This window comes from Chamaea fasciata, unplaced genomic scaffold (genome assembly GCF_029207755.1).
Source record: "Chamaea fasciata isolate MVZ Bird 193981 ecotype frontalis unplaced genomic scaffold, bChaFas1.0.hap1 SCAF_8, whole genome shotgun sequence".
NCBI classification, from domain to species: Eukaryota; Metazoa; Chordata; class Aves; order Passeriformes; family Sylviidae; genus Chamaea; species Chamaea fasciata.
Window position 1 is genome coordinate 4266191 of NW_027094093.1, and position 18494 is coordinate 4284684.

An 18494-nucleotide genomic window follows, 5' to 3' on the forward strand; every position below is an offset into this window, starting at 1 on the left:
CCCATCAGCTTCCATGGCTCAAGCAGGTTCCAGCAGCTCTGGGAGAAAAGCTGTTAGCTATTAAGTTATTACCTGTAAGGAGAGCCAGCTGGAAGCTTTCAGTTTTCAACATTTTGATGAAAAGCACCATAAAAATCTTGACAACAAGACTTGTAGCATTTCAATGACATGTTTTGCATTTGTCCCTGCTTTTAATGGTCTGTTAAAGTGATCAAAGGCTTCAAAATGCTGCCGAGACCCACATCTCAGGAATTTTTACCCCCCAGAATGAGGAGGGGAAGGGGAATGGGGGGAAAGACAAAACTCCGAGTGTGTGCTGCTGAGTGAATTCATTTGGACAGCTTTTGGGAAGTCACTTTCCATCTGGAGGAGAGTGTCCGCAAGGAGACTTATTCCGGCATAAACTGTTACGGTATAATTATCCAGCTCCAGCTATGCCAGTCTATTTTCTGGTGTAGGCAAGCCAAGTCTAGCTGTTGATACGTAGGCGTGGGAAACACGAAGTCTGCTTTCTAGGCTCAGCTCTGAGTGCTCTCTGTGGCCAGTCCCCTGACCTTTCTGCCTTCTTCCTATGCAAAATGAGAAGAGTTAAGTTAAACCCACTTCACAGATGTGGCACAATGACTAATTGGCTCAAATTTGTGGTATTGGGGAGAGAGCTGTCAACTAACTTCAGTGTCTTGGGCTGGCTGAATCATGTAGTGTCTTTTCCAAAGTGGGGTTTGTCTCCCTCTCTCAGGGTTGGGTGGCTCTGCTGCTATTCTGCAAAGCAGAATCTCATTTGATGTGAAGTGGCAGTGCTAATAAAACCTGGGGTCTACCTTGTCTCTTACAGCAGTATCGTGCTCGTGTGTAGCGAGAGGAGGACTTAAGGCTTTTGCTTCAAGACTTTGTAGTTAAGACTTCGCCTCAAAGCAAAATTTTCCAGTACCTAGAGCCTTTGATATACAAAGAATGTGGGTATGCAGTGATGGTGGTACTTCCATCGGTGTTTGTCTCAGTGGCAAAATGCACGTTACTCTCCTTTGGTACCAAACAAAATCAAGGATAACTCTTCCATCATTCCCATCTCTGTTGGGTCAAGGGGCTCAAGGGTGTATAGGCAGCCTGAATCCCAACGCTTTCTAGTGCTTACTTGCTTAATTTTGCAATTTGAAATTTCCTAATGTCCGTGCACATCACGCATGATAGACACAACCTCAGCTCCTCAAGGGACCGTGAACTCTGGCGCCTAACGATGGCATCACCAGGGTCACCGGCACCCAGCACTTCAAAGAGAAGAGAGCAGGACAACGGTGCTGCACCTGACCCAGGACCTGTGGAAAGCAGGGAAAACTTCTGTGAGGAAGCACATCAAGCATTCACCCTCAGACAGGTGTGGGGAGGTTGGGTCAAGCCCCTGAGCGGGTCTGTGGGGATGTCCCTTCGCCGTGGGAAATACCCGGGGCCGTTCCTTCAGCCTTGGCTGTAGGGCAGCGCGAGGATTTCTCTCATGGCAATGATGCTGATTTCTACACTTTCCCCAGCACGCCGACTCCTCGGGAGCGGGGTGGAATGGCACGTAGAGGTTTTACTCGCACCCGGGCCGTCCCTACGCGGAAACTCCACTCGTGTCGGCGGCAAATGTTTAATTAAGCGACAAGCCCGGCCGCCCCCCGGCCGGTTATAAATAGCAGTGCTGAATCATGACTCCGCCGGTCCCTCCGCCCGGCCGGCGGGAGGCCCTGGGCGGCGGCTGCCGGAGGGGCGCGGGGGGTGCGCGGCGCCGAGCCGCCCTGAGGGGCCGCGGCCGTGCCCTGAGGGCGCGCGCGCCCGCCCGCGTGAGGCGCGGGGCGCGCACTGTGGCGGCGGCGGCCGCGCTTGTCCTGTAATCGATTGCCGAGCGCGCTGAGCGGCCTCGCGCCGGCTGCGGGCACCCGCCCCCCGCCGCGCCGGCCCCGCGGGGGCTGAGGCGCCGCCGGGCGGGGAAGGGCCTGAAGGGGGAGCGGGCGTGTGAGTGTGAGCGTGTGTGTGTGTGTGTGTGTGTGTGAGAGAGGGACTGAGCGTCCGTGGGATCGAGTGCGTGTGTGTGAGGGACTGAGTGCGAGTGAGGCAGCGAGTGTGTCCGTGTGAGGGACTTTGAGGGAAGAACTGAGTGTGAGGGGGTGAGTGAGTGCGCGTGCAGGGCTGAGTGGGAGTGAGGGAGTGAGGATGTGTGCGGGGCTGACTGTGCGTGAGGGAGAGGGTGCGAGTCCGTGGGGAGGGGGACGGGGGCCAAGTGTGAGGGAGTGAATGAGCGTGTGTGGGTTTGAGCCTGAGGGAGGGACAGCGTGTGTCTGAGGGAGTGCGTGTGAAGGAGGAGGTGTGTATGGGTGTGAGGGCGTGCGCCTGTGAGCGTGTGTGTGTGTGAGGGAGGGAGGGAGTGCGCGTATCTGTGTGTGTGTGAGGGAGGGAAGGGAGTGTGTGAAGGAGGGAGCGAATGAGTGTGTCTGTGTGTGTGTCTGTGGGAGGGAGGGAGGGAGGGAGAGCGGCCGCCGCCGCCGCCGCCGCCGCCGCCGGATCGGTTTCTCGGGGTTTGACCAGCTGTCCCAGGCTAACCCTCTGCTCTCTGAAGATGGAGGAAGTAAAAACAGGATTACCCTTAGCTACGGCTCCTCCGCCGCCTTAGTCCCCCCACAGCCAACTGCCGTGCACAAACACACCTCCACTGGGCAGAGGGAGCCGACACTAATAAACACACAAACAAAAGGGGGATGGAACTGACTCACTGCCTGCGCGGCTGAGGTAAATCTGCGCCTGGCTTCTTATTATTTCTTTCTTTTTCTTTCTCCCCTCCCTTCCTCCCCTCCTCTCCTCTCCCTCCCCGGTCCCCCTTTCCCCGGCGGGAGGAGGGACAGCTCCGTTCCGGGGCTGGCGGGACGCGGGGCTCGGTCCGTCCGTGCGGGTCTGTGTGTGCGGAGGGTCCCCGAGCCGAGCGCGGCTGTGCAGCATCCCCGCGGGCGCCGATGACTTGTTGCTGTTAGCCCAAAATATAAAAAATAATTAAAAAAAGCCCCAAACCCAACAAACCCCAAACCAACGAAACAAAAAAAAACCCCCACGAAGACCAAAAAAGAAGCGGGGGCAGAAGGCGCGGCGGGTCTCGGCGGTCCGTTACCCAGCCCGGCCCCGCTGCCATTTCCCTCAGCGCCCGCCGCCACCTGCGCGCCCCCGGGGGGCTGCGGCCTGCGGCGGGGAGAAGCGGGGAAAGGGAATGAAATGACAAGCGAGGCAGGACTTCCATGACTTTGACAGGTTGTGGCAGGGGCGGGGAGAGGCAAGATGAGGCGCGGAGCCCGGCGTCGCCCAAGGCCGGAGCGGTGCTCCGGGGAAGTTGGCCCGGGTTTGCTGCGCGGGGTGTGAGTGCGCCCGCCGGGCCCCCCCCCCTCCCATCCCGCCCCGCATCCCCTCTTCCCATCCCGCCCCGCATTCCCTCCGCTCCCCCCGATCCCCTGGAATCCGTAGGGAACCGGTGGATCAAGTTTTCCTCTCTCTCTCTCTCTCTCTCTTTTTCTCTCTCTCTCTCTCCGCGCTAGTTAATCGCATTGCTGTAGCACCGGCTGACCTCCCTCCCTCCCTCCCTCTCCCTCTTTTTTTTTTCTTTCTTTTCTTTTTTTTTTTTTTTTTTTTTTTTTTTTTTTTTTTTTTTCTTCTTCATCTTCCTTCAAAGTATGTGCCATTCCTGAGCGAGTTTCCCCGCCGGCTCATCCCGGGGCTTCCCGGCTCCCCGGCTCCGCATGCCCCACCTGTAAGTGGCGGGGGCGAGTTTCTCTCCCCTATTCATCTCCCCCCTCCCCATCTCTCTTTCCCCCCCTCCTCTCCCCCCGCCTTTAAAAAAAACCCATTTTTAAAAACTTTCTCCATTTTTCTGTGTCTTCAGCTGGAGCAAAACTCCCCCTCCATTCCTTGTGGAGAGGAAGGCTCAGCAGCTGGGACTTGCCATCACCAGCCTAAAAATGGTGACCAAACTTTTTCTTTTCCCTCTCCTCTTCCTCCTCCTCTCCCCATTGAAGAAATAAAAAAAAAAAATAAAAATCAAGCCGTGTTTTAATTTAGGTTATGGATGTTTCTGTGTTTCTTTTTGTCTTCCTTTCTTTTCCTCCTCCCTTCCTCCCCTTTCTTTCCTTCCACTTCATTGGCTGGGATGATCTTTCCCTGTTGCTTCTGATGTTTCTTTCTTTTTCTCAGTGTGTGCCTGCCTACCTGGACTAGGGGGAAGATAAGGTAATTTTGAAGGGCTTGAGGAAGTGACTTACCTGTTCTGAAAACTTGTTTGCGGTTTTGTTTTGGTTTTTTTTTTTTTTTGAGATTTCTTTTTAAGAGTTGTGAAAATCAGTAATTGAAGAGAGTTTGGTAGCAGCTAGGCAGGTTGAAATTTAAGTGTTATGTGCTGAATGCCTTGGGAATTTGATCTGCTTTATACCAAAGAAGAACACAGAGAAAAGTATTTATTTATTGGGGGAAAGGCAGGGAGTGGGGGGGGGGGGGAAGGAAAGAGGGTTAAGGGAGGGGGAGGGAAGTGGTTTTGGAGACAAGAAGTGAAGCTGCCTGTTTTCCAGTAAGTAATGGAGAAATTCCAGGAGCCAGGGCTAAATATACTTGGCGATCAATACAGAAATGGCTCATTGTGAATAATTTAGCTGCCTGGTGCAGTGAGAGTTTTGAAACTAAAGGCAAAAAAGAGGCCATGGAGGGAGAGAGGAAATAAAATTTTCCTCTGGTCATGTCAGATTCTTAACTTTTCCACTTAAAAGAACATAGTTATGATTATTGATCTCTCTCTTTTTTTTTTTTTTCCCTCCCCACAATATATATCAAATGATAGCTAGGGGGTGTCATTCTATACAGTTACTTGGGTTTCGGGAAAGTAATAGCTTGTTCTGTGTCAGCAAAGTGCTTCCAGAAACTTTAAGATTGCTTCACACCACAAAATGTGTGATCTGGGAGTATGAAATGTGATGTTTGGCCCCGTGCTGTGGCAGATAAATAGGGTTAGAGTGAACAGGTGTGTGTACAGGTGTGTGTGCACACAGGTGTGAGACAAAGCTGGAACAGCTCTGTCCGAGGGGAATGGACACGGGAGGGTTTATTTTGTTCAGACCAGGAGGCAGTCGCTTGTAGTGCATGTGAAAAGAGCAATTGTTAGTAGTATCCAAATCCTCAAAGTCTGTTCTGGCTGCAGATAGAGCAGATAATTGATAAGGCATTACCATCCCAGCTTGAACAAACAAGCAGGAAGTCAGGGAAAAACTCTCAGATCGGGCAAAAACGTGAGTGGGGCAGAGGGAGAGAGGTATGGTCAGACCAGGATGATCCAGGTGTCACCTGGCCAGGAGGCAGCTGCATGTCTGCTCACATCATTTACGGGAAGAGCTCAGTGATTTGCAAACGAGCACATGCAGTGCACTTGTGTGTCTCTCTAGGCAGTGGTTGCAACAGCAATAAAATGGGCAACTACTTAGGGCTTTAAGTAAGTTTAATCATTTAATGGTTGATACTGACAGGCGTCTCTGAGGGTGTACTTTTCTGCCTTGCAGCACTGCACTTTGACTATGGAAGCAGAGGCTGTTGATGGATATATTACATGTAAGTAGTCGTTTCGTTTGATTATTCTGAATTACTTTTCTTCTCCTACTGTCCTTTGTATATTGCAGACACCTGAAAGTTTAGCTTCCTTGTGTACCGTGTCTGCATTGACACTGAATTAGTAGCGTTTAAATATAAACTCTCTGTATGACTGAGAAATGAATGGGGATGGGTGCATGGGTGAGTATCTCTAGGTTTAAATATTTGCTGAGGGTGAATGAACTTTGCAAATGAGAGAGAGTTTGTCTCCAGAAATTCAAACGGCAGCCAAAAACTTTTTATGCCTTTCCCTATGTATGTCTCTTGTTTTCTGTGAGGGGGGTTGTGTAAATGCTTTGTTCAACTGTCAGTTAACCCAGAGCTTTTGGGGGGGGGGTGGTCTGTATGTTGAATTACTATTCCAGTCTTCCCCTCTCCAGCCGGGATTCTCCCTGTCTGGTAATGGAAAAGTAATCCTAACTTACTTAAAACCAAGCAGCTTGGACAAGGTTTGCCACAGGAGTGTGTGTTAAAGACTGGTGACAGTAGCTTTGAGGGGGCTTTTAAAACCAGCCAGATGTTTCCTTGGGGCCACTGAGAGTCGAGATGTGACAGGCTCTGGAAGACCCCGCCAGGAGAGGAGGGAAGGGCAGGGGCGAAGGGGGCGAGCGGGCTGTGGCTCTTGATCTTTCGCGTGTCTGTGCTGAAGAAGGGGATACAAACTGACGGGGGCCCTGTGTTGTGCTGGCAGGTGACAATGACTATTCGCCCGAAAGGGAGCACTGCGGCATGGCCATCGACCTCACCTCCAGCACTCCCAATGGGCAGCACACCTCGCCCTGTCACATGGCAGGCAGTAAGTCTCCTCTTAAGCCTGTTTCTCTCTAGCTGAGGGTTGGGTTGGTCTGGTCCTCCTGGTCCTTGCTTTGCTTACCAGGTCTTAGCCACTGCTGTTGGCATTGCTAATAACAGAGGAGGACAGGGAAGATTTTCTTGTCTTTTGGTTCTTGTTTGTGCTGGTGTCTCATCTAAACATGAACGGGATTACTAGTCTGAACTATCCCAAGGTGGCATTTGAGAGCTGGTCCTTACCTGCTCCAGGTAGGAAAACACTAGGCTTAACGTGTGCTGGTTTTGTTTCCTCAGGTTCTGAAATCCAAACAGAAGTTGTTGTTATTATTATTAATACTATTGCTTACTTTGCTTCCCGAAACAGCTTGAAGTAGCTGTATTTGAAAACAAACAATTTTTATTTACAAAACTATAGCTGATTATAACAAACTGAAAGGAGTTCTGTTTAGAATGTCAGGTAGAAACTGAGAGTTTTTTGAGTCTGCAGAGTGAGAGTGTCAAGAGCTGATAATATTTATAGAATTAATCTCCTGTTGTATATGGGAGGTGGATAAATGTAGTTTCCTCGATTTCATGAAAGCAACAATCTTCATTTTCTGTGCGTGTGAGTGCCCTATCTTGTTTAAGTGTTGGTTACAGCGTTACATCAAGATATTTACCTAAATATAACCTCTGCACTTACAGTCCGGTAAAAATGTAATGTGCTTTACTTCCAACATACTTACAGAGTGTTCCTCTCGATGTGATGCCTTCTGGTTTGTTTGTTTGATTTTCTTTCCAGTTTGTGTGTACTACAGGTACATATTTATCTATTTAAGCCCAGGGTTAGTATGATGCCCTACCAAAATCTATGAAAGAAGGGGAGAGCTTCTAGGGTTGCTTGCTTAAAAATGCACAATGTATTGCTTTCAGAGTCCTTCTGAGAAAAAGATGTTCCTCTCCTTTAAGAATTCTTTCCTCTTGCAAATTACGGGTAAAGCACAGTTTTATGAGCCTTTAAACTGAGGGTTATTATGAAGATCTCTCAATTATATACATGTTGCTGGAGAGTATGATTTCTAATACCGTGGACTGAACTTTATATGACAGCCACCCATAATTCAGCATCTTTAGACAATTCCAATTGTGCTGCACTGGGATTCTGATATACTTTATTATGTTGTAAAAGTTTTACTACTCACTTTCTTCATTTTCTTTGTTTCCTTTTTATTAATGGGAAGGCTTCATTGGAAGGGAAAAAAGTATCTGTGTTTTAAATCTTCTTTATAATCTAGACTGAAAACCAAAGTCAAATTAGGAATAAAAAGATCTAGAATAAAGCAATGCAAAAGGCTTTAACGCACTCAGTATTTTCATGTTCACCGTGTTAACATTTTCGATGTTTTTTAAGCTTCATTAGTTCTTTGCAACACATATGTGTCTGCAGCCTTGGTGAATATCTTATTTTTTTAGAGGTGTTTTTTGGTCTTTCACAGGTGTTTTAAATGCTTTCATCATTGCTGCTCTGTGTTAAAAAGATGCGCTGCTGTTGAAAAATAAAGGATTCTGCCTGGGTTTCCCAAGCCAAACAAAACTCAAGCTTCTTAAATTTACTGTAATTTATTTACTCTTTGCAGGCTTTAGGATTGTTTTGCAGAGAGGCAGCTTGTGCTGCCTTGAACGTGGAAGATATTGATCAGAGGTTGTTGGCTTTTGTGGCAGCTGTTACATTGGTTCATTTAAGGTTTTTGGCCAAATCTTGAATCTGGCATGTGTAGGCTAAATCACCAGGCTGGGCTTTAGAGTTTTCCACCTGTTTTATGGGGCACAGGAAATCCTTTCAAAGGTTTGGTAACCCAGGGGCCTGCACCTCTTTTTAAAAACTCTTTTGGGTTGGTTTTTTTTTTTTTTTTTTTTAAGGAAAGATGGAGGTGGAAAGCTGTTTGAAATATTTAGTATGAATTTAGTAGCTCCCAGTGGATTGACCCATCATCCATTGTTTTAAATCGAGGCAGTGGCTGTGTTCTGTTTCAGGTTGGTTTGATTTCCAGTGAGTTGCTGGAGATTAAAGTGATGTTGGCTGCCATTCCAGCAAAGCCCAGGGCGTGTCATCCTGGCTGGGTAGGACTTGGGAACAGAGGAGGTGGTGCAGGGAGCAGATCCCAAATATTTCACTCCCAGGTTGGTTGCCAGTCCTTGCCAGAAACTCACGGCCCTCTTTGGCTGTGTGCTCTGGATGTGCACCTGCAAGGTGGAGATCGAAGTTCTGACCTTTGTTCTTCTTGCGTTCCATTGAATTGTTTTGAACCACAGCTCTTAATATAGTTGGAATTTGTGTCTGGCTCAGGAGGAGAAACACCAAAAGAAGGAAACTTCTTGGATCTGTGCTGAAATGACTGAGTAGTGCTCTCCCAGCAACAGGAAAATTATGTGCTGGGTAAAGAGTTTTCTGTGCTCATTAGCCCCTGGCAATCTGTGTTAGTAGTTCTGTCTGGGTTACTGATGTTTTCAGGTTCTGTTCCAAAAGGGTTTGGGTCGAATATTTTGGCTCCTGCATCCTTTAACCTATTATCATTTTCAAGTGTCTAGATGGTATGTGTAGGTTATGGATGGGGATGACACTCAATTTTCCTTGTGATTGAGGTGATCCTGAAAGATGAATCACACTAAATCACCTGTCATAGCTAACTGATGATCTTACATATACCTGCCTTTAGCAGAACACCGCATGTGTGTTGGCAGATGCTGTGTTCCAAAATACTTCACTGTAGTTTTATGTAAGCAGAGATTCAAAATACATGTAAATAGTCAAACCAGAGAGGTTGATAGATCATCTCACTTTTCTCTACAGCGAAAGATGAATTAATGTTACACCTGCTGAGTACAGATGATAGATTTACATAGCCCCAAATCTGGAAGTCCAGATTTACTTTTGATCTTCCATAGGAAAAACTCTTACAAAGGCTGACACCCAGAGCTAGGTGGCACAGGCTTGCTCAATTAACTTTGTGTTGGGGCTGGAGAGTTCCCTGCATGGCCCTAAGCCCCCCCAAAGACCCCACCGAGTTCAAGGGAGTCTGTCTTGTTCCCATCCGTGAGTGTTGAACTGGGCTATGAGTGATCAGAAACCTCCGAATAGGAGCTGGCATACTAATTAAAGGCTAATGGGGAATCCTTATAAAAGAGGCTTTAAAAAGAAATAATTCCCAGTCACCTCTCCATAATACCACACTGAGTTCTTACTACGGTTATTAAAGATTTTTTATTTTTTTTTCCTGTAGGTTAAAATGGACTTAGAGGAATGTCTGCTTTAGAAACTGCAGGGGCACAGTTGTTCAATTAGTTGACTCAATCATTGCTTTGTGTAGGATGAAGGACACTTCTCTAAGATCACTGGCCTGGTATCATAGGGAAAATAGTAGCAGCAGCTATTAGCATCTGACTGTCAGCGACAAAGGCAATTTCCCCTTAAATTAGAGGCTTGACAGTGGGTGTCCCAGTTAACTTTCTTATCTTTGCTTTCATAGACAAAAGGAGCCCTTAAACGAAACAGAGTCAGAGCAATCATAAATATCAAACCCAACATCTGATGTTTGAAACCGATTAAAATTGTGGTATGCTTTCAGGAGGTGTTTATAGTAGCTTGAAGTGTTAGGAAGTTATGAGAATTAATTCATTAAGAGACTAAAGCATGTCGGCTGACTCTGCTGCTGAAAATAATGAGGCGATTGCGTTTTCTCCATGGTGGGGAATGATCGTGCTGCCTGACGAGATCACTAATTGGGACAGCAGCACTAAGTGGGAATGATTTCAGCCGCTCTGTTTAAAGAGGACCTGGGCAAGGTTTTGTTATAATGTAGCGAGTACTACATTCCAGGTGATCAGGGTGGACTGTCAGTTGCACTTTTTTTTTTTGTGACATCAAAGCCCCAAATCTTTCCTGATCACTTTCGTTTTTCAAGCCTGAATTGTTGTACAACTCCTGTTTTGTCACAGTTGTGTTGTCCTGAGCAGAGAGTTACATGTTCCGCAGCTCTCTCAGCACATCTGTAGGGATAAAGAAATATAATTTTGGAGCCTGACTGTTGGAATGAAGCCGCATAAAGTTAAAAGTTGCTCTGTGCCTCAGCTCCATGGCAAACAAGCCTTGTCACCACCAGAATTTACTCCCAGGCATGCGAGGCTGAACCTTGCTCTGGGATTCCTTCCTGGCTCCATGTGTGCTGTGGGCTTTTTACTAGGATGAGGTGATGGAGGGTGTTTGAAGCAGGCCAGGCTGGGCTGCAGAGGGGGACTGCTGAATTAGTGCTTCGAGGCAGTCACTCCCCTGATGTGTGCACTGGGGCATGAAGAATTCTGGCAGTCAAACTGCTGTGCTCTGAACTGGGGGTTCAGGTCTCCTTTTCTTCCAAATATCTTGGAAAGTGCTAAAAACTCAGACCTGATCGCCTCAAGATGCTGAGGAATCTCCTTTCCTCAGCAGCCTTTAAGGAGTATGGTAGGCAGCATTTGTTGGTCTGGGTATCTCCTGCCTCAGTGCAGGGAGGTGGACTTTTGACAGTCACTTGAGATGTCCTCCAGTCCTTTGTGTCTGACTTTGCAGTCTTGACACTTTGATTTTTTTTAGAGCTCAGCTATGGGATTGCACGATGATGCCCAATACAGATGTACCTGTGGTTTGGCAGGTTGAAGGACAGTGAAGATGGACTTTGCCAAGATGAGCTCAGACATGAAGGATGAGCTCAATAAAGTGTGGCAGGGAACTGTAAGAAGTGAGCTCCTTTGACACTTACAAGAGCACGCTCTTTGCTTCAGTCTTTTATCCTCAGACTTCCTGAGAATTGCCAGGGCAGTAATAGTTATCAAAGTTTTAGCCAATGCATTTAGCTTTCTTGGAGTTGGAGAAGGAAAAAATATTAAATGGAAACGTGATCATCAGAATTTTAACAGAAATAGAGGGGGTTTTCCACACCTAAGAAACCAGAGTTTTGCAAAGTAGCGTTACACTGTGTTTCTTGAAAAAAACCGCAACCCAGAGGGAAGGGTTAACTGGAAATGAAGCATTTCCTGGGATGTACCTTGAATTGTTGTAGCTTTATCCACATCAGCTCAGATTTTTCACACTGGTGTGGTTAGAATCATGAAATAGTTCCTCTGGTACAACCTCTGTATGTAAGCCAGCACAGAGTAGCCTCTGCAATGAGTTGGTGTTTGGGTATCTGTAGCCCACGCTGCCATGGTGAAGGGCTTCCCTGTGTATTTTTTCCTATCTCCTGTCACTGTCCTGGCATTCCCTATGGAGCCTCATACTTGGCTGCAAAAACATTCCTCCCTCTCAGTGAGTGTTATAACAAGGGTGGAGTGAAATGATCAGTTAATCTCATTAAATAGGTTTTTATTCATTCTGAAGGAAGTCTCTTGAGAGGTCATCTGCCAGGGCTTTGTTGCAGCACTCACCTTTCTTAGGAGGCTTCTGTTATTCTCTTGGACTGTCAGGTTCAGTTAACTTTCCCTGGTACACACCCTGTTACAACACTGTGCTCTTGCTAGCTTTGTAGTCAGCAAGTTTTCAGTGTTTGCTTCTGGAATTTCAGTTCCTTTTCAGACATGCCGATGAAAAGAGCAATCCTCATCTTCCACGAAATATGACACTTTGATAGCAGCTGGATGATGAGATACCCATTGGAGAGCGTTCTGTGTTTCCCATCCCTGGGTCTGGGGAAAGGTCCTACTCCTGTTGGAATCAATGGGCATCTTCTCCCAGGAAACTGATTCCAAGGCTTGCTTCCAGTTCCTGTGGGCCACAGACTCTGTCTGGTCCTTCAGCTAAGTGATGGTTTGCAAGTTGGCAGGGCTAAGTTTTCCAGGGGGGAATGCAGCTACCTGTGCCACCTTTGGGCAGCACTGAGGGTGAGCAGTGCTCATCCTTCCAGTGCCAAGAGGGCACTTGGAAGGAGTGATGCTATTCTCTCTGAGAGGAAAAGGCAGAGCCTCCTTTTCTGCTCTTTGCTTCAGTAATCCCAGTGAATGAAAATCCTCTCAAATTGACCTGTTCTAAGATTCTGTAGAAGACTGGAGAGAAGGCTGAGCCACTGCTCTGTGTAGTATCAAGACCTGTTACCAGCCCAGGTGAGGAGCCTGTGCCAGAGTGCATTGTCCCTTCCCTAGGGCAGTGGCCACTTTGGAGTCTAGGCAGCTGTTACTGTTGCATCCCAGTGGAAGCAAGCAAAGCTGGATTATCACTGAGAAGCAGTGAACATGACAGATATGGCTCTGGGCTAGGTGACCAGAGGCCCAGTTTTTCTCCAAACTCTGCTCATTGTAGGGGAATCCCTTCATGTTTCTGCACTTTTTCCCCCCCCCTCTTGCCTTTTATTTTCTGAATCACACAAGCTGTAGATCACTTAGGATGGAGACTTGGATGGCACATGTTAGCCTTTGTCAAAAGCAGGATTTTTTTACAATACCTTCTTTGCTTAGGGGTTATTTTGCATTTAATTTTTGCAGCCCCACAATGAGACGCATTCAGAAATACCTTAATACCAGTGCAGCTTATTTCCTGTCCTGCACAGGAATAATTGTGGTGGTCCTAAAGTACCCTGTTGTGGTGTGATTACGTTAGAGCAACCACGGAATTTTAACTCTTCCCACACCACTGAGCATTGCCAGGTCTGTGTGTGGACGAGTCCCTGTTCACGCTGCCCAGCAAAATGTGCCCTTGATGTGAAGCCAGGTCGACATTACCAGCTCCTGCTGGCACTGCTGTGTCAGCCTGTGGCTTTGAAGAACTGTAATCCCTCACAGGCAGAGAGATGCTGGCAGAGGCTCCTGCTCTGAGCCTGGCCCTGGCTGGCAGGGTCACCTGCAAGTGCTGTTACAGGTGTTACATTGGAAAGTACCATAAAACAGCAGACACTGTTCCTGGAAAAGCATGGGCTTGATTGATCCCCCTCGTTTCTGTGCTGATAGGTCATGTCAGCTTCTGTGAATTAGAAGCTCTTTTTTGGGTTTTTTAACTGACTTCTGCTTTCTCTCTGCCTCTTATTAAAAAAAAAAAAATCTTTCTAGTTTGGGGGTTTATTCCTGTAATGCTGCGTGGCCAAGAGGTAGTGGGCTCTTCTGGTACCACAGAGGTAGTGGGCTCTTCATGCATTTTATGAGCTCCTTTAGCTCGTGATTGCTCTGTGTTTGTCCTGTCCAGAGAGGTCACAGGGGCTCGTGGTCTTCCCTTTGGTGAAGCTCAGGCTGGTGATCAGATCCCTGTGTCCTCTCAGGTATGGGGGGAGGTCAGTCCTGGGGTCAAACCATGCTCCCACCGCCAGTGTGGATGGTGTGAATATCTGTGTCTGCCAGCTGGTAGTGGAAATAAAAAAGACAGAGGAGTTGACGTGCATCATTCTCCTACACAGGTAGGAGCCCCCTCTTCTTAGACTGGGTTTTACACAAGGCGTGAGCCAAGGAATCTGATTCACTGCAGACCTGTCTGCTCTTCCCAGCGTGGTTTCATGTTACTTGGAGAAACTGCACAGACTGTTTTTTCCAGCCTCTTTCCCTGCTGTGGTATTGGTACCTACCACCTGTGAGGTTGCTCTGGGAACAGGTGTAGTCACTGCAGTAGGGGAGAGAGAAGGGGAAGATCAGTGTGAGTATTCAAATCCCTGCCCTGGCTTGGAGAAGGCTTCTAGAGGACTCGGTGCTGCTGTCCACCCGGAAACTTCATGCAGTGGGGACAGAAGACCCAGCCACACCTTGGTGCTGCTGTTGTCAGCCCTTTGTCCTGACAACCTGGGGGTTGGACGTCTCAAATATTTTTCAAAGGAGATAGGACATCCTGAAGGACAGAAAATCCATTCACCTTCTTGCCTGTCCCACCTATCATCTTTTTTTCTGATGAATCTACCCTTGTGTGACGAGGTGAGGTGGGCTGTGTTTCCTCTCCAGCTAATGTAAGATCTGGGCAGGGCCTCCGTGTGCAGTTAAACCGCATACATGACAAAAAGCTTCACATTCCGATGGGAGGGGTTTTCTTGTTTATCCCCTCTTGTTTATCCTCCACTTGAACAAAACAAGTGTTAGACTAAAGATACCTGTGCTGTGTCCTTCAGCATCAGGCTGGAGTTTTCTCAGCTTCTTTTTAGGGATGTTTTCCTTGCATTTTCCCCCCAGCCTCTGAAACCTCCCAATTCCATCAGAAGAAAGTGATGTTGTCCTGGTTTTTCTCAAGGGGCATGTGTTCCCTCAGTCCCTGAAAATTATGTTAGTGAGTGACACAGAATGCTGGCTGCAGAGCCCTGTGATATGCTCAAGTCCATGGTAATTTTTCTCACAATTGCACTTTGATTTGGGAATACCTACGTGCAGTTCTATGAGAATTCACACCTAATCTTTCCTAGACGTCAATTCAGCTTTTGGACATTTTATGATTCCCCTTGCAAGCAAAGTTGCTTTTTTAGGTAATGATGTAGCCATAAAACTCAAACTGAGAGACTTCTTGGTGACTCTATCTGTGCATCATTCAAACTTCAGCAGTGTGAATAAAATACCCACTTTAGTCCAAGGAGCAGCAAGCAGGATGGTGTGAATTCTCCTCTTTTGAAAATGAAAGAAGTTGCTTCTTTCTGTATGAAAACAGCAAGTCTTTTTACCCAGAAAAGATACGAGGTTTATTCATCTGAGGAAGAGTAGCTGTTCTCTTAAAGTAGTGGATGATTTAAAAGTTTCCAGGAAAGAGTGGCAGTAGACTGAAGACCTTGTTCTGGTTAGCAGCCAGGTCTGTGATAGAGGGAGGCAGCTCAGGCAAAAGAATAAAATGGCATTTGGTTTTTAATCTTATTTCTTGAGAAATGGATATCCTGCAGGGTTTGCCTTGTCGAGATAACAGCCCCTGAAGGAGAATAAATCCTATTAATTAGCAGTTTTGCATTCTGCTTTTAATTGTCCGTTCCTAGGTGCAGGCTTTGTGTCGCACGTGCGCTGTCGTGGCGAGGGGCCTCTCTCCTGCATCCCTGGGGAGTCTGCAGGGATCTGGCACCAGTGCAGGGTCTGCCTGAGTATAGAAATATTTCAGAATACATCACTGGGCCTTAAATTTCCTCAGTGCCTTAATCCTCATCACCTTTCAGGTTTAGGCGTGTCCTAAATGTAGTTGTAAGTAATAGTTTTACAGTTTAATCTCCCAAAATTGGGTCAACCTTACCAGTTGTTTTGACCTTGTTACCTGCACAGGTAGTTCCTGGCTGAGTCTAAGACATCTCTGTGCAGCTGTGTGGAACAGTCTGGGGTGTCAGCTTTACTTGAAACCCCCTGTTTGAAATTTTCCCCTACCTTAAATACACAGGCCTCTCTCTCTCTATCACTGTAGGGTATTATCCTTTGGATAATCTAGTCTTCTAGGGAGTAATGTGACAGTATCTCCTTGTTATATCACGCTTTTTCAGTTTTAAGAGCTTTACAAAGGATACCGGTTGAAGAGATGCAAATGAGTGGATAAAATTTTAGGCTGAAGAGGTGGAGAAAAAGTAGGGAAATTAATCTTAGGAAGAATTCAGCTCCAGTAGGTGGGAGGCAGTCAGCTTCATAATTTGTGTATGTGACTGCAAATTGTCAGAGTATAGGTAGCTCTCAAGAGTTCAGAAGAATGATGTGCTCGTTGTGTATTTAAGGGTCAAGTAGTATATGACGTTAGCAGACTGTGAGAGCTCTGTGAGTTTATTCTTGGCCTTCTTTTAAATTTGTATTCTATGAATTGCACAAGTTATTTTGCTAAAATCCCGTGTACCCACATGTGAATCCCAGAGTGTTCTCATAGTCTAAATGCTGTGACCCGTCAGCTGCCCCCAAATTACCTAATATCAAGTGGAAAAGGTTGGCAGCCGAAGAAAAAGATAGGAAAATGTGTCCAGCCCAGGTTTCTGACGAGCCTGTGCATGTGCAGTGTAGTAATACAAATGGAAGGCACTTAGAGAGGGTTTCAGTCACATACAGAGAAGCACAGGCTTGAAAAATACTAGGAAAGTGCAATTGTTATGAAATGAGGAAGCCAGAAAGAGGAGAAAGAAGTATGTGGATTGTGTCTTGGCTGAAGGAAAAAACTATGAAGCGCCACCCTTTTCAAATGTCAAATGCATGGGAAAAAGTCGTTGGAAGCCAGTCTCTGCTAAGTTTGCTGCTTGCAAAACCTACTTTTTGGTGAGATGTTTGTGCAAAATCACCTCTCTGGTCGGCCTGAGAGACCAGACATGACTCAGGCTATCAGCATGTAACATGGTTTCAGGTTGTCGTCTTACTGCTCTTGGTCTAAAATATTGTAAAGAAGTGTTTGCTTTTTTCCTCACTTTTAAAGTGATTCATTCATTTAATGTCATTAGCGCTATTGTTACTTAAATTTACATTCTGACTGGTTAGCCATTAAATATTTATAGAGAAATCGATAGCAGGGAGATTTTTTGCTCGAGTAAATATATATCACATATGTACTCAAAACCAAAGCAAACTGCAGTGCATTCCAGGAAATAATCTATAGTGCTGCTCTGTAATGTTCTTCCTCATCTTCATGTCAGGAGGTTTGATCTGTGTCCCAGCTCACCCATTCCTGTCACAGAACTCTGGCTGCTCTTTTCAACAGCCTAGAACAGCAGAGCCTTAGGAAAAGAGTAGAAGAAGTAGAAATGTGAATGACAATTGCCATATAATTATCCAAGGTTCCTTAATGACTGGATAGAGGGAGATCCTTAGGTTTGGTGTTGTGTCCGGTAGACTATGCTCCAGCCAGAAACTGCTGTACTAGAAGCAGAAAATGGAACTGGCTGGAGGCAAACCCAGCCCTTCCCAGCATTTGGCAAGGGAAAAGCATTTTTGAGAGAAGGTAGTGATGTGGCAGCAAAAGGTCATAATTTAAAACCAATGCCTAATTTAAAAAAAATAAAAAAAGAAAAAAAGAACTGGGCTTAAAATGGCTTTGGAGCCAGGCTTAAGTTCACTGGAGGGGAATAGAGAAAGGTGTGAGATAGCACAGCCGATGTGCACAGGGCAGTTTATTCTCCATTTTGGGTCCCTGCAGCGTTTTCTTGCGCAACTATAGATGGAATAAATCTTTGTAGACCATCAAAGAGATGACCTTAATCAATTGTTCTGGCCAGGTGTTTTGGAAGGGGGAAAGCTTCCTTATGAGTCAGTGATGAAATTTCAATTTATAATTATGACAGTAGTTTATAATAATAATTCTAATTATATATATAAACAGTGTAACCTACTATAATGTAAAATGGTAACATTTGCTTAGCTTTGGCTGCTTTCAGATGGTGAAAATGTGCTGGTGGTTATTGGCTGGGATTCAGAAACATTTGTCAAAATTTTGTGTGCTATGTGAACAACAAAATTTTGTGTGGATTAAGTAATTATTAATTCTCTCCCATTATCTGTCAGATAAAGCTACAACTCGCCCATTAACCAAAATTAATTGTAAATAAAGACGATCTGTTGTTGAGGAAACTAGTTAGAATGGTAATTGGGTAATGATGATGCCTTTAATTTCAAACTGCAGATTTAAAAGCTACTCCTTTTGGCAGTGATAGAGCAAGGTGTTCTGAAATGAAGCAGAGTGCTTGTCACTGGCATTGTCCTCTTAATTAATGCCACCAGGACTGCCTGTGTTTTGAATCTAATTAGTGTCCCCTGCAGAGCACTTGGAAATGTCCTGATTCTGCTCACACTGAAGCCAGTGGTTAAACTGTTCAGTGACCTCTGTGGGCACAGGAGACAGTGTGGAAGTGGTGGTGCAGGACATTGCACACTGCTGGCTTTCCTCCTGCAGCAGCACACCCTCGTGTCTGAGCTCTGAGAATTGTGGCTGTGCTTTGGGATTTGCTACTGACTTGCCATGGAGATGGATCTGGAGTTTCAGGCCAACAAAGCTGAATTGTGACTCAACGTTTTAAAAATGATTGAGTGAGTAATTTTCCATGCAGTTTCATTACGGTGTCTCTTGCCCCAAGGATTATTTACTGTAGAGTAACTTCCAGCATGTTTTTGCTGCTATTTGTAATGTTGAATTTTATTAAGAAAGGACTTGTTTAAATAGG

At 46.2% G+C, this 18494-nt stretch overlaps 1 protein-coding gene across 7 annotated transcripts in view; it reads left to right on the top strand.

The window, feature by feature from the left end:
* The first annotated feature begins 2495 nt into the window (after window positions 1-2495).
* Window positions 2496-18494, top strand: part of IKZF2 (IKAROS family zinc finger 2) — a 116094-nt gene continuing 100095 nt past the window's right edge. For 2 of the 7 annotated variants that reach the window (XM_066189445.1, XM_066189443.1), the window contains exons 1-2: window positions 5431-5604; window positions 6335-6439. In XM_066189445.1, the coding sequence (XP_066045542.1) occupies window positions 5571-5604; window positions 6335-6439 (139 nt within the window). In that variant the 5' untranslated portion in view covers window positions 5431-5570. Of the gene's footprint in view, window positions 2764-2897; window positions 3274-4206; window positions 4243-5430; window positions 5605-6331; window positions 6440-18494 lie in introns of those variants that run through there. The other 5 variants (XM_066189441.1, XM_066189442.1, XM_066189440.1 and 2 more) reach the window with 5 other exon arrangements.